Source organism: Homarus americanus, unplaced genomic scaffold (genome assembly GCF_018991925.1).
Source record: "Homarus americanus isolate GMGI-L3 unplaced genomic scaffold, GMGI_Hamer_2.0 scaffold57980, whole genome shotgun sequence".
Lineage (NCBI taxonomy): Eukaryota > Metazoa > Arthropoda > Malacostraca > Decapoda > Nephropidae > Homarus > Homarus americanus.
The window spans coordinates 17,091,182-17,119,109 of record NW_024716703.1 but is presented as its reverse complement, the minus strand read 5'-3'; the positions used below and the strand labels follow the sequence as shown (position 1 = coordinate 17,119,109).

The 27,928-nt window shown below is 38.0% G+C and overlaps 1 protein-coding gene across 8 annotated transcripts in view; it reads right to left on the bottom strand.

The window, feature by feature from the left end:
- LOC121858317 (cAMP-regulated phosphoprotein 21-like) overlaps positions 1-27,928 on the bottom strand; it is a 286,877-nt gene that overhangs the window by 50,614 nt on the left and 208,335 nt on the right. For all 8 annotated transcript variants that reach the window (XM_042354669.1, XM_042354670.1, XM_042354667.1 and 5 more), the window contains 4 exons: positions 12,409-12,566; positions 11,991-12,146; positions 10,580-10,844; positions 5,758-5,983 (listed from right to left, as the gene is read on the bottom strand). In XM_042354669.1, the coding sequence (XP_042210603.1) occupies positions 5,758-5,983; positions 10,580-10,844; positions 11,991-12,146; positions 12,409-12,566 (805 nt within the window). The remainder of the gene's footprint in view (positions 1-5,757; positions 5,984-10,579; positions 10,845-11,990; positions 12,147-12,408; positions 12,567-27,928) is intronic.

Sequence of the window (27,928 nt, the reverse complement as noted above, 5' to 3'; positions counted from 1 at the left end):
ATCCATATTAATGCTGGGCTTATTATTTACTATTTAATTAATCTATTACACCCCAGGGGGTGACAAGCCTAGTCACACGACCATGCGGTCAGACACTAATACATTGGTACTCGTGTCTCACAGGACACGCTATGACTTGCGATATGATGACAAAATTGATATGATTTAATGACAATGGGAGTTATCACCCAACAAAGCGTGGGTAGTGTACAAGAATAAAATCTAAATTACAGCTCCTCCCCGACTTACGACCTACTCGACTTACGACCACCTGCACTTACGACCTGCCTCAGTCGTACCAAAATTTTGTCAAATTACGTATTTTCGAGTCCCCAACGTCAGTACACACACAAAATTTTCGCTTGTAATTCACTTTAAAATGGCTGGCAAGCTTAAAAGTGAGAGTTTTGTGGTGCTAAGAAGAAAAAGAGACACCCATTAAAAAATTTTCTATGTATTATTAAAGTATTTTCGCCTTACGACCTGAATTTGGGTCCCTAACCCCGTCATAAGTCAGGGAGGAGCTGTATTACAAATATAAGTATTGTAGGTGGTGACACTTAGTGGTTAGCGACTCTCCCTGTGGTAGGAGGTCCCTGACAGTGTGACAGCACTGTCAGTCAAGGCAATGGTGTTGAAGGGTGTTAGTGTTGGGACAGTTACAAAGTTTACAGGAAGAGATATGCGGGCTCATCCCCACCTCAGACACTTGCCAGATAAGTCTGTATCCGAACCTAATGCGAGCAGAGAATGTCTGCGGATCATAAGTCACGTCGACGATATTTGTGTGGATAAGGAAGAAAGTGATCAAAGTGTTGGATGGATATATTTTCAGCTCGTTCACTCTCCCTGCGATGGATTGTAGGGAGGAAAGTAGCTGAACGTACTCTCTTTTGGTAGGTCATGCTGGGCTTATACAGGGTGATTCAGCAAAGAGTACATTAAATTGGAGGATGAAATCCTTGGATAATTCTAAACCACAATATCTCTATGGTAAAATGACAGATCCTGCATAGTTTCCATATTACAATACATTTAAGATGTTGTATTATGAGAGTGAATTTGAAGTGAAACGCCCTCCCCCTGTGACTGTCTTTATCTCAATCGGTCATACACGGTCCATCTGTGTCACGCTGTACTATTGTATATAAGACATCTGTGAATAAATGATTACAAATACCTAGGGAGGGTTTCACATCAAATTCACTCTCATTAATACAACGACCACGGCAGCCGTATGTCTGGGTTGTCGTAAGTCGAGGAGTACCTGTACATCAAAAGATAACTAATCAATCATACAATGTGCTCATTAACAAGAAACTCCCCATACTCTGTTTAATATTAGCTTCAAATCTTGCATTTGAGTGAAAAGAAACTCAAAGAACTAGACTGTTTTTAAACAAACACAGTAAAATCTCTTTAAAGCATACCCCACTAAGGCAGATATAGCTTAAGCCGGACAAAATTATTTGCCCCCCAAATAATTAAAATTTAAAATAATTAAAAAATTTAAATAAAAACAACAACAAAAAAATAGGACAAAATTTGTCCTCAGATGACATGTCCATCTTGACCCAAAATTTCAAGAGACCAAGGCATCAGAGCGTGGGAAACAGGTGCCCGAGAGTTATCAATTGTTGTTTGTGGGAATATTATTTCATTCACTCTAGTAATGATACAATGTTTCTTATTATGTTATCATAGGTAAATGCATGGTTTATATATTTTTGTTTATCACTGTACCCATCACCGTTTTCAAATTATACTACAAGATATGCATTTCTTCCAAACATATTTCGATCGTACACCTGGCAATGGGAGAGAGTGAGTGACCACTAATCATAGCGTCGTCTGCTCTTGTAACTCTCCTCACTCCCTGCAATATTTCACTGGATACACTGTTATTATTAGTGTTTACTGATATAATAATGCTTAATAGTGATTAATCATGGCATTGTAGCCAGGTTAGACTCATCATTGCAACCACCAGGCTACTGGACCAAGGTGTGAAGTGTTATGATTGTTTTCAACTCGCATTTTTGGGTAGATATACAGTATTACCCCGCTTTACACGGTTTCACTTTCCGTGATTTCTCATTTACGCGGTACCTTGCCAGAACCGGACTTTCACTTTCCGCGGTGCATCTACTCATATACGCGGTGAAGTAAAAAAATTTTTTATTTTTTTTTATTTAGCTCATAAAATTCATACAAATTACCCTGCCAGAATATAATTTACATTGCTGAAATTCTTACAATATGATGATCATTTTGAATATAAACATGATGGATTTTGCATTAGACATACAAATTTTAGATCTAATGTAATAATTTGGTTTACACAAAGCAAATATTTTATCGTTTGTGCAAAATATATGAAGTTTACATTCAAAATATTCCCTGACCTGCAAGGAATCTAGAAATGTCAATTATATTATCCTAACTTTAGTCTGGGTTATTATTTATTACTAAAAATGTAAATATACTATTTTCTCCCAATCGCTTCTCTGGTAGGGAGGGAAGGTGGGGTGTGGGGGTTAGAAAGGGAGGGCGGGCGGAGGTGGGGTATTTTGATTGACAGATAGTGTCCTTGAAGAATATTTCTTTGTTTATTTACTGAAGATATTTGTTTTAGCTCATAAAATTCATACACATTACCCGGCCAGAATATAATTTACATTGCTGGAATTCTTACAATATGATGATCATTTTGAATATAAACATGATGGATTTTGCATTAGACATACAAATTTTAGATCTAATGTAATAATTTGGTTTACACAAAGCAAATATTTCATCTTTTGTGCAAAATATATGAAGTTTACATTCAAAATATTCCCTGACCTGCAAGGAATCCAGAAATGTCAATTATATTATCCTAACTTTAGTCTGAGGTATTATTTATTACTAAACGTTAAAATCTAGTTTTTTCACCCAAATATTTCTCTGGTAGGGAGGGAAGGTGGGGGGTGGGGAGGGTTGGGACCAACCGACCCAGCTGGCGTGAGTGTGAGGAGGGGGGGAGGCAAGGTGGGGTACTTTGATTGACAGATAGTGTCGTGAAGAATATTTTTTTTTTATTACCTGAAGATATTTGTTTTAGCTCATAAAATTCATACAAATTACTCGGCCAGAATATAATTTACATTGCTGGAATTCTTACAATATGATGATCATTTTGAATATAAACATCATGGATTTTGCATTAGACATACAAATTTTAGATCTAATGTAATAATTTGGTTTACACAAAGCAAATATTTTATCTTTTGTGCAAAATATATGAAGTTTACATTCAAAATATTCCCTGACCTGCAAGGAATCCAGAAATGTCAATTATATTATCCTAACTTTAGTCTGAGGTATTATTTATTACTAAACGTTAAAATCTAGTGGTTTCACCCAAACACTTCTCAGAGAGGTAGGAGCTAGTGAGCTGGGAAGAGGGGGGGGGGGGATTTGAGTCCATTATTTGAATGGACATTAACCTGGCGACTGTATTTCTCTTAAATATTAATTGTGTGAGCATACCATCATAAAATGAAGATGTTATTTTTACTACAACATAGGTATTGTGTCGGAAAAAGTGGAGTTTGGGGGTCGGGCCAGTCTCTATTGGAATTAATCCCATATGTTCTGTTGTTCACTTTACGTGGTACCCTGTGGGTTCAATTGGCCGCGTAAATCGGGTACTACTGTATGTAACTTTCTTCATTTAATTTTACTAGGGTTACGTGCACACACCATCCTACATACATATTGTGAAAAAAAAAGAAGATATAATTGTCCTGAGGGCAAACACGTAAAGGAATACAGTATACATTTATTTGCACACGAGTTAGGAGGCTGAGTGAGGGAGGGAAGGATGGTTGCAGTGTAGGGGTGGGAGACATTGCTAGGGAATCGGCATCCCAGCTGGTCTTTGTTATTATGGTGAAAAAGGGAATGTATGCAAATGGCAACTGTGTTAAACAATCATTTGGCTTTTATTTACTGATTTGGCAATACGTACCTTTAGACTAATTTTGTTGTAACTTATTTATTGCCATTATTTTTATTTAAACTTATTTATTGCTATAATTTTTATTTATTCTTCACATTTCCTGGTACTGTCTACATTATTTTAATTAGACTAATTGCTACAGGCGGAAAATACACAGAAAAGCTTTTACCTAAATATGTATATTAATTTTTTTACATTAATTTTACTACAGCTACAACCAGGGTCTTATTTTCTTCATTTTCTTATGTAGTACCATCGTCCCGGACTCCCGGGTGTAAACACTAGCAAAAACAATGGCGTCCCATCTCCTATTGTGTGACCATATTATTTTTCATTTATATTGTATAAGGTGCATTTATTAAACATTATTTAAAGAATATAGTTTGCATTTGTCATTAATTTTATTGTTTTGGGGGAAAAGTGGGTAGAAAGCCACACAAAAGATATGAAAAGGTCACACTTAAGAACGCACCTCATTATTATTGCTTTATTTTATTGGTAATTAATGATCCACGATACGATTCACGATACACTGCAATAATGGAGGACACATTACCGTCATTATTCGAAGCTTTACTGTATGCACCAGTACACAGTGGCCATGACTTGGAATGAGGACATGTCTGAGGCATGTGGTGCATTTGTAGAAAAGTCACAGTATGAGTAACATTCAAACATGAATTTTTGCTTTAAGCTTGGCAAGATGGCGACAGAAACACACATCATGCTTGTAACATTTATGCAGATGAAGCTGTGAGCATGAAGACTGTTTTCAAGTGGTTTCAATGCTTTCGGGATGGAAATAAGTTGCTGGATGATGAGACAAGAAGTGATTGCCCATCAGCACTCTCATCCAAGCAGACTGACGTCTAACCATTCGTGAAACTGCAGAGGAGACCAGTCATCCATTTGGTTCCATTCAGGTTAGACTGACAGGGAAAAATATTCCTCTCATCACATACCCATCCTATTTGCTTGACTTGACACCTTGTGGCTTCTGGTCACTTTTGCTCTAGCCATCACTCTTAATGACCAACCCCTGTTGCACATAATAGGACCCACCACAGAAAAAAAAAAGTCGGTTCTTGGATCTCCCACTACTTGTTCCATACTGCTATGACATTACTTACTTCACCATGTGAGTGACCTCAGAAATAGTGACAGTGCTCAGTGTGATGTGGGGTTAAAGGGTTGAATGATACTATGTCACTTGTGACATTTTCTTGTTAAAATGACAACACAGGCAGTCCCCGAGTTACGAAAGTCTGTACTTATGACAGGATCTCAATACCCCACTGTACTGTACATTCATCACAAAAATCTGTAATTAAATTTATCGTTTTTACAATACTGTATACTGTTTATCATAATATTATTTACAGAATTTACAGGTGATTACATTATTTATTATGTATGGGATATTACTGTTGTTTCATATGGAGATGGTTGTGTTTTAACTTCTGGAAATAACACTGATCTGACTTACGAACAGATCGATTTACGAACAGGGTCCAGGAATGTAACCCGTTAGTAATTCGGGGACTACCTGTAGTTGGTAATCATGCAGTTATATAGAATTTTCATCTTAGGGTATTTTTGCCCTTTACCTCGGCCATGAAGTCAGTGTGCTAAACACTCGGACTTGGATCAATATAGTTTTCATTATATGCCTAGATGCCTGAATACTTTATTTAGGTGAAAGAATAAAAGAGAGAAGCAGATTCTTAAATTACATGAAAGAATCCATAACTTACTGAGGGAAAGTGGTGGTGGAGGTTGAAGGGGTGAGAGTATACTGCTGCAGACTTGTGGCAGGCTGACCTGTTGGTATAGGCCCAGTTAGCCCTGCACCAGCAGCTGTCACAGGTAACTGGTAGTAGTAGGTAGTGCCACCTGTCTCTTGGCCATTACTCGTTCCCCCTACACTACCACCTGCTGGATATGTCACAACTGTGTATCCTCCAGGAAGATAGCCTCCACCTGAAGGAAAATAAAAAAACATAGACATACAACTAAACACAGAACATACAGATATGCAGTTACAAAAGAGTGTGTGTGTGTGAACTAGCATCCTGCCAAAGGGGTGGGGTTGTCCACGAGCTGCTAAATGCAAGGACTAAGTAGATCAGCACCTGGTTGAGCACCCTGTACCACAGCAAGAAAAAGGCTTCTATAGAAAATAAAAACCAGGAGTGGAATCCCATTTTATAATGAACTAGGATTAGAACACTCATGTACTTCTGCTGATAAGCTTCCATGCTTAAACCCAAAAGCTTTCAGAACCATAACTTGTTTAACTCAATTGCACCCAAGAAATTTTGAAAAGCTATTAAACTAAAGATTCTATCTCTTCGAGTTTGACTTCAGCTCCTATAAATTAGGGATAGCTCTGATGAAACAGCTGCCTGGAGGTGAAAGCTATTATATGCATGCATCCTGCAATCTATGCAGGCTATCAAACAAGTCCTTGGTTCAGCTAACCTTCAGTTCCTATCTTAGCATCCCTTGGAAGGAAGATCCATATCCTCATAAAATTGGAGTTTTGAATAAATTCCTTATATGTAAATGATACATTGGATCAAGTAAATCATATATGGTTAACACATTTGGTATTAAGGAGAGGACAATGGCATGAACTCCATGTAACAGCATAACAATGGTAACATACATATCTCACCCTAAAATGTCAAGGGTTCAAATCCTGCTTGTCCCAGACACACATGAGAAGGGCATTATCCAGTGTAACCCTACCAAACATCACAGGTCTCCTGGAGTCCAGTTTCCTCCTGTACTAACACTGAATGGCTAGTAGCCCCTGGTTTTCTATAAATGATGTATTGATCCTGAAGTCCCATGTTATAACCAAGCCTGGATTGGGTGACTCAAGTTCTTTCCTTTCTTTCTATAAGGGCTGTTAAGGTTTGTTGAAATTGTAGCCAAGCAATGAGGTCATAGGACACATTAGTACTAATACACTGGTGATACAGGTATACCACCGACTTTCCAGGAACTGATGGACGAGCACCGCATTTAGTCCGGACAAAATTACGAGAGGACACTTAACTTCCCTTCCTCCCTGCTATATTTCACTGGATTTTCTGTTATTATTAGTATTTACTGATAAAATAATGCTTAATTGTAATTAATCATGGCATTGTAGTCAGGTAAGACTTGTCACTGCAACCACCAGGCTACTGCGCCAAACTGTGAGTTTTTATGGTTGTTTTTCGACTCGTATTTTCAGGTAGATATACGTAATTTTCCTTATTTATTTTCACTCATGTCCATGCACTCACCATCCTAAATATATATAATACATCTTGTGAAAAAAAGTAAAAGAAATAATTGTCCTAAGGGTAAACCTGTACTCAAATGCACTAAGCTAATTACTAAAATGTTTATGTCTAGTGCAAACTATGAGATGTTTGTACTTAAATTAATCACTATCTTGTAAGACTTCCAGGCATGTGGGTTATATTTTGCTAAGTCAATTCAGTAAAATTTTACAGTAGAAGTCCAAAAATCCGGACTGCTTGGGGATTGGGTCGGTCCAGATTTTCGGATTTTCCGGATTCTCAGGCAGTACTTTTAAAATTCAAATTTCAGGAGAAATAAAGAAGAGATGAACAGGTACATTTTGATAGTTTATTCATTAGCAAATATAGCATGCTTCATTTATCAAAACGAGCAGTTTTAAAAATAAAGCTGTGAATTCTAAAAATTTATTCTTTGCCTTTTTTATATCATAAATTGTAGACTTTCCAATGTCATATGTTTCCATTAGAACAGTATTGCTCACACCACATTCTAGTTTCTTAATTATTTCAAGTTTGTCACTCAATTTCAACATGTTCTTCTTTCTCTTCACACAACGAAGTTTATCTACTTTAGGAACCATTATTATGGACTTGTACAGTATTCTGTAAATGGAAAGAGTACCGGTAGGCCTCAAAATTACATATGTTGTCACAGTTTGATTGCTCGTTTTAAAGTGGCGACCGCATGGTCACTTGTTGTCGCTGTGCAGCTGTGGCGCTCACGCATGCACACATACCGTATATCACGGCCTATAAGACGAAATTTGAACATTAAAAAAATCTGCCCAAAGTTAGGGGGTCGTCTAAACCACCAAGTTTAAAATTCTTACCTCTTAAATATTGTGGTTTAGTGTGTCAAGAGTGGTGATGAAAACATCGTAAGCCACTCACAAGGTCTTACCACTAATTATTTTATACTGAAACTTACGTTTGGCAAGCTGGATTCAAATTAAGATTACCGGTATATTAAAATAATAAAAATGTATTATAAACCTGTCTAACATACCGTAAAAGAGATTTATACCCCTATAATAAACACAGCTATCATCACACACCCCTCCCCACGCCCCCCCCCCCATTTGCCAGTGAGGAGCCGTGGAGGTGGTCAGTAATGCATACCGGTATCGGTATATTTACTCATAATAATATTTATCTCCTATAAGTAATTGATTTAAATTTTATTGTTTTACAAAGAATATTCAGTAAATGAGTGCATTAATTCTTGAAACTATCGACGGTTAATTACAGACGCTCAAGTGACGTCACTAGTGTTTACACTACACCAGCTGGTAATATTTGATGCCATTACTTGAAGTGAATTGGCCTTATTTTAAGTAACTAACTATAAATAAATACAAAAATTAAAAAAAAAGATCAAAACTGAGAAATAATATACTGTATGTATGTTGTGTTGTCAAAGTAAGAGGAACAATTGTGTAAGTACGTAATATTTTTTCACTCAAATCCTAATGAAACACTACTGGAGAACATTCCTTTGTCGCAAAACAGTTTATAAATTAAAGAAAATAATTACAGTGTGTTTAATATATTACAGTATATTATAAATAAATAAATAAAACAAATAATTCGGTAAATCTATTTAAAGTAAATGGAAAATAAGCAAACATGTTATTTACCAAGACCCTTCCGTCTGGCTCAGGGTGAGATGGAGGGGAGATAACAAAGCTATTTATAGCCCATCAGAAGTGACCAGTACCCTAATGCACCATAAATAATTCATTGAACATTCATTTTTTGTACATAGTATATTCAGTATATATATATATATATATATATATATATATATATATATATATATATATATATATATATATATATATATATATATATATATATATATATATATATATATATATATATATATATATATATATATGTGTAATAAATGTATGTAGTAAGTACATACTGGTAACCTTTTTCACTCAAATCCTAATGAAACACCACAATTAGAATACGGTGGTTGCTGTTGAACCACATGTTGTATAAATAGTCACACCACCGAGACGAGGGAACACTCCCACCACGCTTCAGTGACGTCACTAGTGTTTACACTACACCAGCGGGTATAATTTGATGACATTACTTGAAGTGAATTGGCCTTATTTTAAAAAATCAAGGATGGTTGGTAAAGGACTACTGAGTCAGTGGGTAAGTGTCACATTTGGGGTACTGGTCTTATACAGCAAATAGAGCTCAAAAGCTACTTTTTAAATGGAAATTTGGGGGGGGCGTCTTATGCACCCCGCCGCCTTATAGGCCGTGATATACGGTACACATAAAAGCCAGCTAAAAAAAAAATAAAATAAAATAAATGTTAAGTTTGAGTTTTCGAAAAGTCCGGATTCTCGGGTGGTCCGGATTTCTGGCATCCGGATTTTTGGACTTTTAATAAGCACAAAACTTAAACTCTTTCTATTTGACTGATAACTACGCACTTAGTTATCTCCCCGCTGGCTGTCAACACATCACCCCCCTCCTCCCAGACAGGGTGAAGGTAGTTTTAGGCCTAAAGTTTTTATCTTATAAAATGTCACTGACTAGACTTAGCAGAATATAACTTGCATTGCTGGAATCCTTGTAAGACAGTGATTAATTTGAGTGTAAATATTACATAGTTTGCACAAGAGATGGAAATGTTAGTCCTTTAGTGTACAGTAGTACATTAGAGTACAAAGTGTGTACAGTAATATGTGGCTTTGCACATTTAATTTACATTTAATATTTGTTTAATTTAAGTTTCTAGCAGTCCATTGTGCTTTAGAGACACAGAACTTATATAATTAGTGGGTCAGAGGTGTATTGTTGAACTACTATTATGTGACCTCGATCGGTCCGGCAAAACAGATAATCCTGCAAGGCTTTGGAACCAAGGGTGCCGGAAAATCGGTGGTGTACCTGTAGTCACTACCTTCAACTTTTGTTCCTATGTTTTATATCCATCAGGCATCTTTTGGAGACCAATATATGAAGGGAAGATTAATTTTTGGAATAATTCTAGTAATGAGCTGGATTGTCAGAACCAAGGGCTTTAAATTGTAAACTTGTCTGGCTGTATGTGAGTTGCCAGAGCAAAATAAAGAAGATAAAACAAGAAATGCATAAAACCACATGTTATTCACAAAGATGCAATATCCATTCATCTATCCCAGATCAAATTTTACAAAATAAATTCCATAAGAAATTAACTTTAGTAAACAATTGGTTTGTGTAATTGCAAACCGTCATGTGAATGTTTTACCTTGGGGAAGTGCAGGGTTGTGGTCCATGGATGGATGATGGGCAGTGGGTGGAACTGGTGCTGCAGGAACAGCTCCAGCCACAGCAGGAACTGCTGGAACAGCAGGCATGCCTTGCACCTGTTGCATACCTGCAGCTTGAACTCCAGTTGGGGCCTGGACACCTGCTGGGGTTGCCTGTACTGGAGCCATTTGGTACTGAGGGTAGACATATTTGAGGGACCCACTCATATTGCCTACATTTCCAGATGGCATGTAGTACACAGGCTGTAATTTAATGTAAAAAAAATAGAATACACATCTAAGAGAAACACACACACACACACAGAGGCACATATATACAAAGTAATATCTCATTAATCGGAATACCTCAAAACCGGATTTGTCTGATAGCCAAAATCAAAATTTTCCAAGGAGCACATTTTCTTGAAAATTCCAAGAAAATTTTCCCAGTACCCGGGTAATTCCAGGGATGGGGGATATTTTTCTGGGTTTGAGAGATGATGTAATGCGCAATTTCTGGACTTCCGTTAGCCGGAAAAGTTGGTGCAGAGCACTTCTAGGAATGAGAGATTTCCAGGTAAGGAGATGAATCTCTCAAAGCTAGAAAAAAAATCCCTCATCCCCAGAATTTTCTGGGTAAAGGAAAAATATTCTCAGGAGTTCCAGAAATTGGGCATTATATCATCTCTCAAACCTGGAAAAATATCCTCCATTCCCAGAATTTTCCAGGTACGTACCAGAAAATTTGTCTGAATTTTCGGAAAATGCACCTAATTTTCATCTCACAAACCGGGAAAAAACTTCCCTTTTCCTGAATTTTCAGGGGATCAAGAAATTTTTTCCGAATTTTCCGGAAAATGTGCCCCTCAGAAAATCATTCCCAAAGCTGGAATTTTCAGAAAAATTACAGTTTTGGGAATGAGTTTCCGAAAAATTTAAATTCTGGCTATCGGAGATATTAACCCTTAGGCCCCAGGTGACGTTCCAGAACATACGCCTATTCCCGCCAATTTTTTTTTTTTTTAATAATTATTTTTGGAAAAGTTGATTTTTCTTGAATTATCCCCGCATGGGGAGGGGTGGGGGTGGGGGTGGGGGGGGGTGTACTGCCAGCAGCACCCTAACCCGGGGCTTAAGGATTAATGTGTGTGTGTGTGTGTGTGTGTATATAGGATTGATTTACAGAGGTTTTTCAGGAACAGTGAGGGATACCTGTATCCCATTACACAAACAAGCACATTAGCACATATGTAGTACCTGTACAGTACAATACTGTAAAACAAAAGACTTCAAAACAACATGATTGGATTATAAATAAACTGTACTGACACTCTTTATACCTTATAAGCTAGGAATTATACAATATATTATAGTTTTACAAATATCACTGTCATTTTATAACTAAGTTACCTGTGTATAGTGCTGTCTAGGAACAACATAACTCTGGGGAACAGGAGCAGCTGGTGCTGGCACTGCTGTAAGATCACTGCCACTGTCCCCCCCACTGCTTGGCCCACTTAAACATAAGCCTCGCATTTGGTTCGTAACCTCATTTGCATGTCCCTCCTGCAAGTGATGTATAGATTATGGCTCCACTATTGTAGATAGGTACATGAGTGATGTGAAGGAAGATACTGTTACAGAATAAGACTGAAAATGAACTGTACAGGTGAGGGGAATCAATGTGGATAGGCCTAAGGAGATGCATTAGGACACTGTAGGTTTTATTACAATAAATACTGAATAATCAATATTAATGTTCAAGCCCCAATAGTTAACAAGTATCATAACAAAATCAGAATTTCACTTCCGTCTGTCCTGAACTTGCCTGAGAGTATGATCTGGACTCTATCTGGTAATACTGTGGGTAGATTACTTGTGGTGCCTGCTGTACAACACCTTCATTTGTTCCTCCATTACCTGTTCCAGTGCTGCCTTCTGTTTCTCTCACTTCTCCATTGTTTGATACACCACCACTCACCACATCTGAAATAAAATACTGACATCAGATTTGGTGACACTAAAATAATGACTTAAAAAATCAACAAAACAAAATAAGGGACTGATCTTAAAATACTGAAAAGATGGTCACTGGGGTATGGTGGTCATTTAAGCAAGGATGTCACTACATATACCCTTGTTAAATCGGATTTCAGCTGAATTCATAATTTTTTTTTTATGAAATAAATGATTTCAATTCGGAATGAATCTAAAATAATTAAGTGGTTCCGAAAAGTTGATTATTATAATAAGAATATACTATGAAATAGATTAAGACGAATGAATTATAGGAATAGAATTTGAATTACAGTACAGTCAGTTCTGCTATAATGCGATAGTTGTGTTCTTGTAAAATATCGTGTTATAGAAAATCGCGTAATAGAAATAATAGGGCTTATGGAGAAAATAGGGTTAGGTGCAGATTACTACTCGAAATCGAAAAAAAAATTAGTAGTTAGCCTAACACAAAGGATAGCACAGTCTAAATAAATGTTACATTCATATCTAATAATGAAATCATACAGTAAATGTAACCCTTTACCTTGAAAAAATATGAATATAACTTGATGGGGGAGAAGGGTGATTTTGAGGTTGATAACATCGAGCTTCTCTTCAAGTGTTATATCCTTTCTTTTACGATCATCACCAGGAATTCAATCACTAGAACGCTTCTTGGAGATATTCTTCTTTACCATATTCACAGTTAATACCACAAAGTTGGAGAAATAGTAAGCAAAAATCGCGTTACAGCAAACAAGCGTTCGCGTTATACAAATATCGTTCCTCTATTCATAAATCGCGTTAGAGCAAATTCGCGTTATCAAAACACGCGTTATAGCAGAACTCACTGTATTTTAAGATACTTGGGCTACATTTGGCATGTACAGTAGCTGGGAGAGGTGATGGAGGGAGGGAGGGAGGACAACTCACCGCCTCCTGCTCTGCAGTCCGTTATCCCTCTATAACAACAGTATGCAGTTCACCATAACTCTCATATTATTTAGGTTCATTTGGTGCCGAGTTACTAAAACATCTTATGGGGAAATTAGGATATGTTCCAAAACTACTAAAAGTCAACGGTAATGTTATAAAACTTGTGGAAAAATCATCACAATACTCTAATGTGGGTTAGAAATAAAGAAAATATAATATACTGTAAAACTATAAACCAAGACATATGAAGAGCATTGGTGTTTGTGTGGAAAGTGAAAGTGTGTGGAGTGGCTGACTTATCACTCCATCCGTGTCCCGTGACATCACATACAGTGCAGTAAAAACGAAAACAAACACACATACACACACTGTGTCACATTTCACAACCGTTTCTGGAGCATTAATGCTATAAAAGTTGTAGAGAAATATTCAAAATACTCTAATGTGACTTAAAAATAGATATTATAGCATATAACTATAAAATAAGAAAAAATAAAGAACATGGGTGTCTGTGGGTGGGTGGAAAGTGAGGTACACGTGTATGTGTGGTGGCGGCTGTGGCTTTGAGCCGCCTGATAACTGAGCAGCCCTCCCTCCCTTAATGTGACATAACATACACACACACATCATTTATATAGAAGTTCGGTGTTAATACAGTAAAACAAAAAATACAGTACCTGTACTGTATTTCAAGGCAGGTAGTATTTAGGAAAATCTTTTATGTGTATTTTCCTCCTGTAGCCAAAGTTTTCTTAAAATAATATACAGTGGTCCCTCAGTTAAAGAACGGTTCGGTTAACGAAATTCTTACGACAAACACTTTTTGTTGTGAGCATCAGCTGATCAACTGATCGGCTAGTCCACCAATACAGTAATCGGTTCTATGTTACATTCGTTTCCAGTGGAGTAAATATCAAGAAGGTTGTGCTCTTTAATATTTTTGCATTTTTTATATTAAAATTATTATTAATTTTAAAATTTGGTTAATATATTGATAATATATGCAGTACAGGGAACTAGTTTTTTGAGCGCCCATCAGCCACTTGACTCAGCCACCAGGAATCAGTTTAACTTTGTTTACAGTGGAGGAACATCATGTTTGTTGCTCTCTTGAATATTTTTGCATTTTTACATTAAAATTATTGGTCATTCTGAAATTTAGTTAATTTATTGATAATATATAGCACAGTGCAGTGTTGATTTAAATAAAATTATCTGTAATTACAGCTAGTGAACTTAAAATTTTATTGGTGAAATTACTGCTTCAAGCATGGTTCAAAGTTAAGCGATTTCTCCTCCACCCCCACTTCCTTCTCTTCTCCCTTCTCCTCCTCCACCCCCCACTTCTAATTCCCATCATCATCATCATCAACCAGCAATATTCTACATACACACCTCAAAGTAACTGTACTTTACTGCATTTTGTTTATACTTTGTATGTACTTTTCTGTGAGCTGGGACCAATTATTCAATATCCCATTCAAATCATTGATTCGGTTAACGAACAACTCTGTGGAACGAATTGTGTTCGTTAACCGAGGAACCACTGCAAATAGTAATAAGAAATGTGAGGAATAAATAAAAATAATACCAACAAAAATAATATACAGTGGTCCCTCGGTTAACGAACACAATTCGTTCCACAGAGTCATTTGTAAACCGAAAATTTTGTTAACCGAATCCATTATTTCAATGGGATATTGGGTAATTGGTTCCAGCTCACAGAAAAGTACATACAAAGTAAAGCCAAAAAATGCATAAAGTCAGAAACACTCCTAAAATTCCCCTAAATCGCCCTTAAATCACTATACAGTACTGTCCAGTATATATACGTACATATACACTATAACTCTTAAATCACTACAGTTGTCCCTCGGTTAACGAACGGTTCTGTTAATGAAAATTCGGTTAACGAATTACCTTCCATAAGAATCTTCAATTCGGTTAACGAAAAAAATTTTATTGGCGAAATCCTTACGACAACATGTTTTGGCTTGCGCATCGGCTGGTAGGCTAGTCCGCCAATACAGTAATCGGTTCTAGGCTTACATTCGTTTCCATTGGAGTAAATATCAAGAAGGTTGTGCTCATAATACTTTTGCAACTTTTATATTAAAATTATTAGTAATTTTAACATTTATTTAACATAATTTATAATATATGCAGTACAGGGAACTAGTTTTTGGTGCACCCATCAGCCACTTCACTCACCCACCAAGGCGTCTGTTTAACTCTCTGTACAGTGGAGGAAACATCTTGCTTGTGGGTCTCTTGAACACAGAGTATTTTTAAGTTTTTACATTACTACACTTATAGGGCATTCTGAAATTTGTTTAACATAATGATAATATATAGTGCAGTGCAGTGTTGATTTAAATAAAATAATCTTTAATTACAGCTAGTGAACTTAAGATTTTAGTGGTGAAATTACTGCATTGAATCCAGCATGGGTCCAAAGAAATCTAGAAAGGCAAATTCAATTCAAGTGAAACAGGAAATTATTAAGAACATGAAGAAGGCATTAGAACAAATGTACTAAGTAAAGAATATGGCATGTCGGCATCAACTGTGTCGACAATTCTTACACAGAAAGAAAAATTTAAAGAAGTGAAAGTGAGAGATAAATCTACCAGAGTGTTCAAAGGTAGATCACTAATTGCAGAAACAGAGAGGTTACTTCTTATTTGGATTAAAGAAAAACAAATGAAAGGGGATTCAATTTCTACGGAATTTATTTGTGAAAGAGCCAGGGAAATATACAAACATTTGAAGGAAGATCAACCTAGTTCTTCTGAAACTGATTTTGAAGAGTTTAGGGCCAGCAAGGGCTGGTTCGATAAATTTAAGAAAAGAAGTGACATTTTTAGTGTTGTAAGGCATGGTGAAGCTGCCAGTGCAGATAAAGAAGGAGCAGCAAAATTTGTAGTGGAGTTCAAGGAACTGATGGATGAAGAAAATTATCTTCCACAGCAAGTGTTCAATGTGGATGAAACTGGGCTGTTCTGGAAAAAGATGCCCAAAAGGACATTCATCACCAGAGATGAACCCTCTTTACCTGGGCATAAACCCATGAAAGACCATCTCACTCTATTGCTTGGTGCCAATGTTTCAGGGGATTTCCGACTGAAGCCTATGCTTGTATACCACTCTGAGAACCCCAGGGTGTTCAAGCAACAAAAGGTGGTAAGAGGACAACTTGGGGTTTATTGGAAGTCCAACCGTAAGGCATGGGTAACGAGACAGCTCTTTAACGAATGGGCAGTTGAGGTGTTTTGCCTTTCTGTGAAGAGTTACCTAACCACCAATAAACTTCCTTTAAAGGCTCTTCTCCTTCTGGATAATGCCCCTGGTCATGACCCTGAACTTGCCAGCACTTTGGAGGCTCGATTTGACTTTGTCAAAGTGTTGTTTTTGCCTCCCAACACTACATCAATTATGCAGCCAATGGACCAGAATGTAATCAGCAACTTCAAGAAGCTGTACATGAAGAAAATGTTCAGAAGGTGTCATTAGCCAACTTCCATTGATCCTGATCTAACACTGACACAGTTCTGGAAGACGCAATACAACATCCTGGGGGCTGTAAAATTGATGGTGTCATCATGGCAAGAAGTCTCCATTCGATCCCTGGATTCTGCATGGAAGGCACTGTGGCCAACAGTCCATAATTGTGAGGGATTTGAGGAAGAAACAGAGTTGGACAAGGAGATTGTGTCCATTGGTCAGGCAATGGAACTCGAAGTGGAGGAGGAGGATGTTGAAGAGCTTGTGATGTCTCATGAGGACAAAGTGGTCTCCTTCAAGAACCAGCTAATGATCAGGAGGAGAAATGCCCCAAAACCAAAAATTGACAGTTTCTTCTCTAACAGGCAGTGGGAGAAAGATGCTTCCCCTCAGCCTTCCACTTCAAAAAGAAGAGAGGATTTTCCTGTTGGAGAATCTGTCAGTCTATAGGTTCCTGACATTATTATAGAAGGTGACTCACCTTCCAAGAAGGATTAAAATGCTTCTCCTCCACCCCCAATTCCTTCTCTTCTCCCTTCTCCTCCTCCACCCCCACTTCTAATTCCCATCAGCATCATCAACCAGGAGCCTTCTACATACACACCTCAAAATAAGTGTAGTACTATATTTCATTATTTTTTACTTTGTATGTAATTTTCGGTGAGCTGGAACCAATTTCCTAATATCCCATTGAAATAATGGATTCGGTTAACGAATGACCCTCTGGAACGAATTGTGTTCGTTAACCGAGGGACCACTGTACTGTAATGTGATATAGGTTATTAATTTTTCTCTTGTGCAAAATATATGATGTTTATATTAAAATTATTTGCTGTCTTGCAAGGATTACAGCAATGCAAATTATATTCTCCTAACATAAGTCTGTGATATTATATAAGATACAAACTGTAAGCCTAAAACCTTGGCTGGGCAGATGGGGGGAGAGGGAGGGAGGGAGGGGGGGTAGAGGAAGGGAGGGGGGGAGAGGAAGGGAGGGTGGGAGAGGGAGGGATGGGGGAGGAGCGGGAGGTGAGGTGATATAATTGACAGTTGGCGCCGAAGGTCTAATGTGTGTTTATTTATCAGTCCTTAAGTGTGACTAAGCTTTTCTCTTATAAAATGCCAATGAAATGACCTGGGAGAATATACTTTACATTGCTGGGATTCTTGTAAGATAGTAATTAATTTAAATATAAACAAGCTATAATTTGCACTAAGCATAAAAATTTCAGTACCGTAATCATTTAGTACATGTACAGTACAGGTTTGCACTTAGGTCATTTATTTCTTTTACGTTTCTTTTAGTATGGTGTGTGCATGTAAATGAATAAAAAATATATGAAGAACTTTATGTAACTTTACCCAAAAATAAAGTTGAAAAACTGTACATTATTAAAATGTACAGAACTCCACTAATGTACTAAAATTTTTATCTTGTGCAAAATATATGACATTTATATTCAAATTATTCACTGTCTTGCAAGGATTCCAGCAATGCAAATTATATTCTCCTAACTTTAGTCTGTGATATTATATAAGATAAAAACTTAAAGCCTACTGTATAACCACCAAACCCTGGCTGGGAGGAGGGGGGGAGAGGAAGGGGAGGTGACAGTGACATGTTTGACAGTTGGCGCTGAATGTCTAGTGAAGTACTGTATTTATTTATTTATTTATGTCCTTTAGATTGAGTTTTTGTTTTTTGCTTATAAAATGTCATAGAGGTGCCTGGGGAGAATATAATTTACATTACTGGAATTCTTATAAGATAGTGATTAATTTGAATGTAAACATGCTTTAGTTTGCACTCGACAAAAATTTTAGTAATCATTTTGTACATTATTTTGATTACATGTACAGTACAGTACAGTACAGCTTTGCCCTTAGGACAGTTTCAATAAATTAATAAAGTTATATATATCGAGCCAAAAATATTAGCTGAAAAACTTTATGTAGACACAGCTTGGATGGCAAAATTTTAGAATGACCAATAATTTTAATATAAAAAATGCAAAAATATTCAAGAACACAACCTTCTTGATATTTACTCCACTGGAAACGAATGTAAACATAGAACAGATTACTGTATTGGCGGACTAGCCGATCAGCTGATCAGCTGATGCTCACAACAAAACGTGTTTGTCGTAAGGATTTCGTTAATCGATGTTTTGTTCGTTAACCGAATTGAAGATCCTTATGGGAGCTAATTCGTTAACCGAAATTTCGTTAATCGAACCGTTCGTTAGCCGAGGGACCACTGTATTGCCAAATCAGTAAATAAAAGCCATATGAAAGTTCAACACAGCTGGAATGTCGATTCCCTATCAATGCCTGTGAGGGAAAGGTAATGGTAATCATAATAATAATAATCATAATAATAATAATAATAATAATAATAATAATAGTAGTAATAATAATGTACAATATTTGCCTAGACACAGGTACACAACTCCATCTATTGAATAAAACCCATACTAGCCAGTCAGTCGGCCAAGCTGGTGGGAATGTCCAGCCAATCAGGTGTCAGTGAGTCGGAGTGTCATCCTTGTAAAGCAGTAAACTGTGGGTAAATTTGGTGATAGGTGTGGTTTGGGGTTGTTTGCTTGTGTCTAGTCAAAGTGTTAGGTTACTCAACCCGGAAGAGAGGTGATGAACGCTGGGAGGGTGAGTGGAGTGGTCACAGGACTTACTTCCCTCAGCCAGAGCACATCAATAAGAGAACCCTTCATTTTTATTACTGATTTGTCTAAACTATATTCTGTTGTCATTTGATTATGTTTTGTTGGTTTAGGGTACATGTCTATGTTGATTGTTGAGATGTTATGTTAATACTGTAGGAATTTTAGTGGAATATTATGTTGACATGTTATTTAGGAGGACTCTACCCATGTCAAGGGCTGGGCATGAGAGACGTCACTGTCAGTGTTTGACAGTCCTTGTTCTCTCGGGGAAATATATCAACTGACTTGTCCAGTTGTGGGGACTTGTGGAAGCCAGCACACTTAAGTCTAACCCCATCCCTTGAGTACAGTATGCTGTTTGGGGGAGCTGGAACTCCTCTGTTCTCTGGTTGACCTCACGCCTCCATACACCACTACTGACAGACTCGTCGGCAGAACTATTTTATTGTACCTACAGTACTGTTCAGGTGTCGACAGATAATGATACTCCCATAGTACCTTAATTATCATACTATTGTTGTGTGTATATTATTGTAAATAAATTTATATATTTTATGGAAAATTTTTCCTTTAGCACCTCAGAATAGATTGGTCTACCATCAAAGATCCTATTTGGCCTTTTTGGCCTTTACAACGCCCATCCCTACACTCTGCAACCGTTTTCCCCTCCCTCACTAAGCCACCTAACTCGTGTACAAAGAAATGTATATTCCGTTTATGTGTTTACCCTTAGGACAATCATTTCTTTTACTTTTTTTCACAAAATGTATATAAGATGGTGTTTGCATGTAACCAAGTAAAAATAAATGAAGAAAGTTAAGTATATCTACCCAAAAATACGAGTTAAAAACAATTATAAAACTACAGCTTGGCCCAGTAGCCTGGTGGTTACAGTGACGAGTTTAACCTGTCTACAATGCCATGATTAATCACTATTAAGCACTATTTTATCAGTAAACACTAGTAATAACAGTAAATCCAGTGAAATATGGCAGAGAGGGCAGAGAGTTACAACTGTAAACGACGATCTAACTAGCAGTCAGTCACTTGCTACCAGGCTCCCGTTGCCAGGTGTACGATTGAAATACACATAGGAGAAATACATATCTTGTAGTCTAATTTGAAAACAGTGAAGGGCACAGTGATAAACAAATTATATAAACCATGCATTTACCTATGATAACATCATAAGAAACATTGTATCATTACTAGAGTGAATGAAATAATAATACCAAAAACAACAATTAATAACTCTCGGGCACCTGTCTCATGCGCTGATGCCTTGGTTCCTTGAAATTTTACAGATATTTCATTGGAGGGCAAATTTTGCCCCCCCCCCTCTTTTTTTTTTAATTTTGTCCGTTTATTAGCGAGTCAGAGAAGTCGGCGAGACATCATACAACAGCACCCCTCTAGCAGTTCTCGCACATCTGGGTGTGAACAGTGGTGCAGTACCAACTCACTCCATGGTCTTACAACTTCACAACACCTTCACATGGTTCCTTATTATTACGCTATATACAGTACACTACGGTACATATGGTACATTCACCACTCTGTGGCTAGGGCTTGTGAGCTGGAGTTCTAAGTGGATAATCCAGAGAGGTAGATACACGACCTTCCTCCATGGTGACAACTGTTATACTGATTATTTGCTGAAGATGTGGTCAAGGAGAAGTGTGGGTGAGCGGGGATGAGCTATTGCCACATAATAGTCACACTACTCACGTGGAAAAATAACAAAATTAAGTGCTAAATTGATGACATCAGACCCCTACTACGTCGGGTGCTCTGGGACAACGTCAGACCTTTAAGGGTTAAATAACTATGTGTCACTTCCTCCCCACCCACCAGATGTTACGGGGTGCGAAAAATTCAGCCACTCATCAATTAGAATAGAAAAGTGACGTCACGATAGCCACACCCCAATTAGAGGGGCATTTCACGGCGAGTGTTAGTCAGACTCAGTCACTATGGAGGCATGCCCAGGGGATGGAAAGGAGCTACTGAGGTCTTTCCCAACATTATGTGACTTATTTCTGAAGCTTTACACCTTACTACCTGCATCTGCTGCTCATGAACATCTGTTTAGTCATGTTGGTCATATTATTTATTATTTAATTAGTTTATTACATCAGCAGGAGGAGATAAACCTAGTCACAAGACCATGTAGTCAGACACTAATAAATTGGTACTCAAGTCTCGCAGGTCACACTATGACTTGTGATATGGAGACAATATTTATATGATTTAAGGACCCAGCAAAGCGTAAGTAGCGTACAAGAATTAAATCTAAATTATTATGAGTAGGTAGGTGATATATAGTGGTCAGTGACTACCGTATATCTCGGCCTATAAGGCGTCGGGGTGCATAAGACGGCCCCCTCCCCCAAAATTTCCATTCAAAAAGTAGCTTTTGAGCTCTATTCGCTGTATAAGACCAGTTCCCCAAATGTGACACTTACCCACTGACTCAGTAGTCCTTTACCAACCATCCTTGGTTTTTTAAAATAAGGCCAATTCACTTCAAGTAATGTCATCAAATGTTACCCGCTGGTGTAGTGTAAACACTAGTGACGTCACTGAAGCGTCTGCTATTTACCAGTAACTGGAACTAATGTCTGTGTCGAGTAAAATTTTTCCATTTACTTGATATATATATATATATATATATATATATATATATATATATATATATATATATATATATATATATATATATATATATATATATATATATATATAATATATATATATATATATATATATATATATATATATATATATATATATATATATATATAACAACAACAATATATATATATATATATATATATATATATATATATATATATATATATATATATATATATATATATATATATATATATATATATATATATATATATATATATATATATATATATATATATATATATATAGTGATGGGTTGTCAGACCACAGCTTACATCTCAAAAACAGTCCAGACTTGACCCGACATTAGGGGGGTCATATGTAAGGGTACCCCTCGCAACCACTCAAGGAGTTACAAATCAACTGGCTCCCCTCCCATGTCACACGGCCCCAACAAACATGTAAGAAGGCACCGGCCGACTCTCTCCCAATGTACACAATAACCTACACCGCAGAAGAAGTCCAGACCTGACCTCACATTAGCCAGGTCAAATGTAACCCTCGAGCCCAAGTCAAGGGGCCACAAATCAACCAAGGCCTCTCATGTCACACGGCCCCATCTGAAGATTTCTCCAGAATATACAACTTATAGTCTCTGAAAAAGTCCAGACCTGACCCTACATTAGCGAGGGCAAATGTAAGGAGACCCTTCGCCGCCCCCCCGATCAGCTCAACCTGACGGCTCGCCTCCCAATATATAGGACGTCCTAGTCCTCCCTCTGCCCAGAGAGAGACAGAGAGAGAGTGTGTCTTGTAACCAAGAAGGGCCAGCTACCACGTCCCCAGTCCTGCTCGAGAGAAGTCAGGGGCCGGAGGCAAGCCACCTCCGGTCGGGAGCGAGTTGCCCTCGACACACCGGTGCCCAGCTAAGCAGTCTCCCATAGAGACAACCCAGGACCACCTGCTAGGCCTCCCCTAGGTCACATGAGTTATTTATGGTGCATTAGGGTGCTGGTCACTTCAGACACAAAGACGGGCTATAAATAGCCCATCTCCCCCTCTTCTTACAGCTGCCAATGGGAAGCGTCTTGGTAATTAAATTTGATGTTTATTTTCATTGTCTAATTTATCATGTATCAAAGTAATATTACTAAAAATTGTGTAGGTAGTAGGCAGCTACCAAACAGGTAGATACTACCGCCTGGGAAGATATTGGAAGCATAATGTGTTGTCTAATGGTAGACCCTGCTGCCATATGGCATCACGAAAATTGTGACCAAGTCCCAGGTTCAGCGCTGACCTGACTTTCTGCCTCATTTACACACAATTGCAGTTTGAATTGTTCCTCTAACTTTGAAAACACAACATACATACAGTATATTATTTCTCACTTTTGATCTTTTTTTTACTTTTTGTATTTATTTATGGTTAGTTACTTAAAATAAGGCCAATTCACTTCAAGTACAGTACTCCCTCTTTATCGACGGATTTTTTATCGACGGTTTCGATTATCGACGGATTTTTATTTTGGCTTTATTTGAACTCTGCGGGCCTTGTTTGTACTTTCGCCGCTAGGCGGCACTAGTGGCGTGACTAGCGTCTACCCGCAGCCCGCCTTCCCTGAACACAGACATCAGCCAAGCCGCGTGGGCAACAGTCTTTGATTTTCAACTTTTGCTGGTGGTTCATCACATCAACTTATATCACCATGCCTCCCAAACGACCTGCTGCTCCCTCTGGATCTACACCTAAGAGGGCAAGACGAGTGCTGACGCTGAATGAGAAGAATGAAGTGCTGAAACAACTCGACAGCGGTATGAGCTACGCAGCTGTTGGCCGCCACTTTGGGCTCAACGAATCCAGTGTGCGTGGAATTAAACGACGTGCAAAGGATCTGAAGCACGCTTTAGCTTCAAGTGCACCAGTGACATCAAAAGTGACAAGCCATGTGCGTGATGATGCCCTCATTAAAATGGAAAAAGCACTGAACATTTGGATAGAGGACCTAAACCGCCGCCGCATACCACTTGACTCGAAATTTATTAGGCAGAAAGCTAAGGAACTTTATGATAAGTTTTCTAAAGGTGATGATCATGGTGTTGGTGATGGTGATGGTGATGATCAGGGTGATGGTGATAATCAGGGTGATGGTGATAATCAGGGTGATGGTGATAATCAGGGTGATGGTGACAATTTGAAAAAATTTGCAGCTAGCAAAGGATGGTTCGAGAAATTCAGACATCGTTATGGGCTGCATAATATAAAAGTGACTGGCGAAGCAGCATCAGCAGACACTGTGGCAGGGGAAGCATACCCTGCAGAGTTTGCTAACCACATAGAACAAAAGGGTTATAGGCCGGAACAAGTTTTTAATGCTGATGAGTCAGGCCTATGGTGGAAGAAGATGCCATGCCAAACCTACATCTCTAAAGAGGAAAAAAGTGCCCCTGGATTTAAAGTTGCGAAGGAATGAGTGACAGTGATGCTATGTGGGAATGCGGCAGGGCATATGATTAAGCCCATGTTGTTATACACTGCCGCACGACCTCGGGCTCTCAAAAATAAAAACATGAACTTGCTACCAGTTTTCTACAGGAACAACAAGAAAGCGTGGATGACATCTGATTTGTGCGTGGATTGGCTGAAAAACTGCTTTGCTAGAGAGGTGAAAGATTATCTGGATGAACTTGGCATGGAGTTCAAAGTGCTATTATATCTAGATAATTGCCCTGGCCACTCTGAAGAACTCAAGACTGCCCACCCCAACATTGAGGTGGTTTTCCTGCCAAAAAACACCACCTCCATCATCCAGCCAATGGACCAGGGAGTCATTGTCGTGTTTAAGGCTAAATATGCAGAGAAGACTTTCAGCATGATTCGTGAGTGCCTTGATAAGGATGCTGATGTGACACCCAGAGAAATGTGGAAGAAATTTGATATTGCACAGTGCATAAACTTCATCGCTGAAAGCCACAATGAACTGTCGCAGAACTGTGTCCGATCATGTTGGAAAAAATTGTGGCCTGAAATTGTCCCAACATTCACAGGGTTCCCAACAGCCGAGCCTCAGTTACGCAACATAATAACTATGGCAAATGAAGTTGGAGGTGAAGGGTTCTCTGACTTAACAGCGGCAGAGGTGCAAGAAGAGTTATTGGGAAATGTTGGGGATCCATTTACAAGTGATGAACTAGAACAATTAGTGGAGCTGCAGGATGAAACAGAAGATGAAGTGAGTGATGATGAAAATAAGAACTTAACTTTAGATAATCTTGGTGAAGTAATAAGAATGAGTAAGGCCCTCTCTGCTCGTCTCTATGACATTGATCCCTCCCTTGATAGGTCCCTTAAAGCAAAGAGAGCTATTGAAAATGTTATGTTGCCATATATAGAACTGCAGAGGGAAATGAGAAGCAAGAAAGCACAGACCACCATCACCAACTTCTTCAGTCGCCGAGTGCCTGCCATCGCCGAACCTGCCGGCATCCTGCAACAGGAGGCAGAAGCTGCCGACACCTCACAACAACAAGACGTAGAAGCTGCCGGCACCTCACAACAACAAGACGCAGTACCTGCCCACACCCCTCAAGAAGATGCAGACCTTGACTCATCATACTCATCTGACTGGTCAGGCTTTTAATAAGCCTCAATCATCACACTTGTATATACTGTACACTGTATTGTTTACTGTAAGGACCGATGTTCACTTCAATAAATGAAATCGTAAGTTTGCTAGTATTTTTGTCCACTTATTATATTATTATTTATACACTATTATTTAAGGTTATGTGTAAAGGAAACGCATTAATGCTTAAAGGTACATTTATTCAACATATGCTAATAATAGTTAGAAAAATTACGTAACCATCACGGTATCGACGGTTTCTTTATCGACGGCCGTCTACAGAACGTAACCCCCGTCGATAAAGAGGGAGTACTGCAATGGCATCAAATGTTACCAGCTGGTGTAGTGTAAACACTAGTGACGTCACTTAAGCGTCTGTATTTAACTGTCAGTAGTTTCAAGAATTAATGCAGTCATTTACTGAATATTTCTTGTAAAAAAATAAATTTTAAATTAATTATTTATAGGAGAAGTATTATTATCAGTAAATATACCGATATGCATTACTGACCACCTCCACGGCTAAAAATAGCCCAATCTCGCGGTCACTTTCCCTTTCTTGTCTCCTCACTGGCAAATGGGGGGGGCGTGGGGAGGGGTGTGTGATGATAGCTGTGTTTATTACAGGGGTATAATTCTCTTTTACGGTATGTTAGACAGGTTTATAATACATTTTTATTATTTTAATATACCGGTAATCTTAATTTGAATCCAGCTTGCCAAACGTAAGTTTCAGTATAAAATAATTAGTGGTAAGACCTTGTGAGTGGCTTACGATGTTTCCATCACCACTCTTGACACACTAAACCACAATATTTAAGAGGTAAGAATTTTATACTTGGTGGTTTAGACGACCCCCTAACTTTGGGCAGATTTTTTTAATGTTCAAATTCCGTCTTATAAGCCGAGATATACGGTATCCATGTGGTAGGAGGTCCCTGACAGTGGGACAGTGAAAGCAATACAGTTATGTTGAAGGGTGTTACAGTTGGGACAATTACAGAGTTTACAGGAAGAGAAGTAAGGGTCATCCCCCATCTCAGATAGATCTGTATCCTAACCTATTGCGAGCAGACAACATTATGCCTGTGGACCTTAAGTCCACGTTATAGTCAATGATACTTGTGTGGATAAGGAAGAAAGTGATAATAGTGTTGGATGGATATACAGTATTTTCAGCCCATTCACTATCCGTGCGATGGATTGTAGGTAGACAACTTGAATGTAGTCTCTTCCAGTAGGTCATGCTGGGCTTATATTTAGGCCTAAAAGATCCTGATTGAACAACCAGAATTTTGAGAATCGGTTATTGATTAATCTCAATAAAAAGATTTGCAAATAAACATGTGTAATGTTATATGTCTTTTATTTTTATATTTAGTTAACTTTTTTTTTAATTTATTGTGGATTTATTTTAACCCCTACGCCCTGGTTGACATTCCGGAAAGTCCAACTAGGGCGCCCCGGTTGACGTTCCGGAATGCGCACCTTTTTCCCGGCATTGTTTGAATGCCTAGTGTGGGTTATTGGGTTCCAGCATGACTATTTGCGTGTCACGCCACACGCTCGGCCACAGGGAAGCTTCCTGAATGTAAGTACCTACTTTTGTTTGTTTCATTTTCATTGTTTGTCTATTTTATCATGTTGTATCAAAGTAATATTGCTAAAAGTAGTGCAGTTGAATTGTAGTGTAGTATTACTGGAAAATAATGCTATGATTATGTTAATGTATTTATCTGTGGAATTATTATTCCGGTAATTATTTATATGCATTACTTGGTCTACCAAACACAAAGACAGCCAGACAGCCTGGCGACAGACAGCGTGTGTATTGCCGAGCACTTTTTATGAAAAATAATGCAAATAAAGTATTCTAAATGAATTATTTATCGGAAATAACTATTATCAGTAAATACAGTACAGTCAACCCTCACTTTACGCGGTTAATGTAACCCACAGGGTACCGCGGA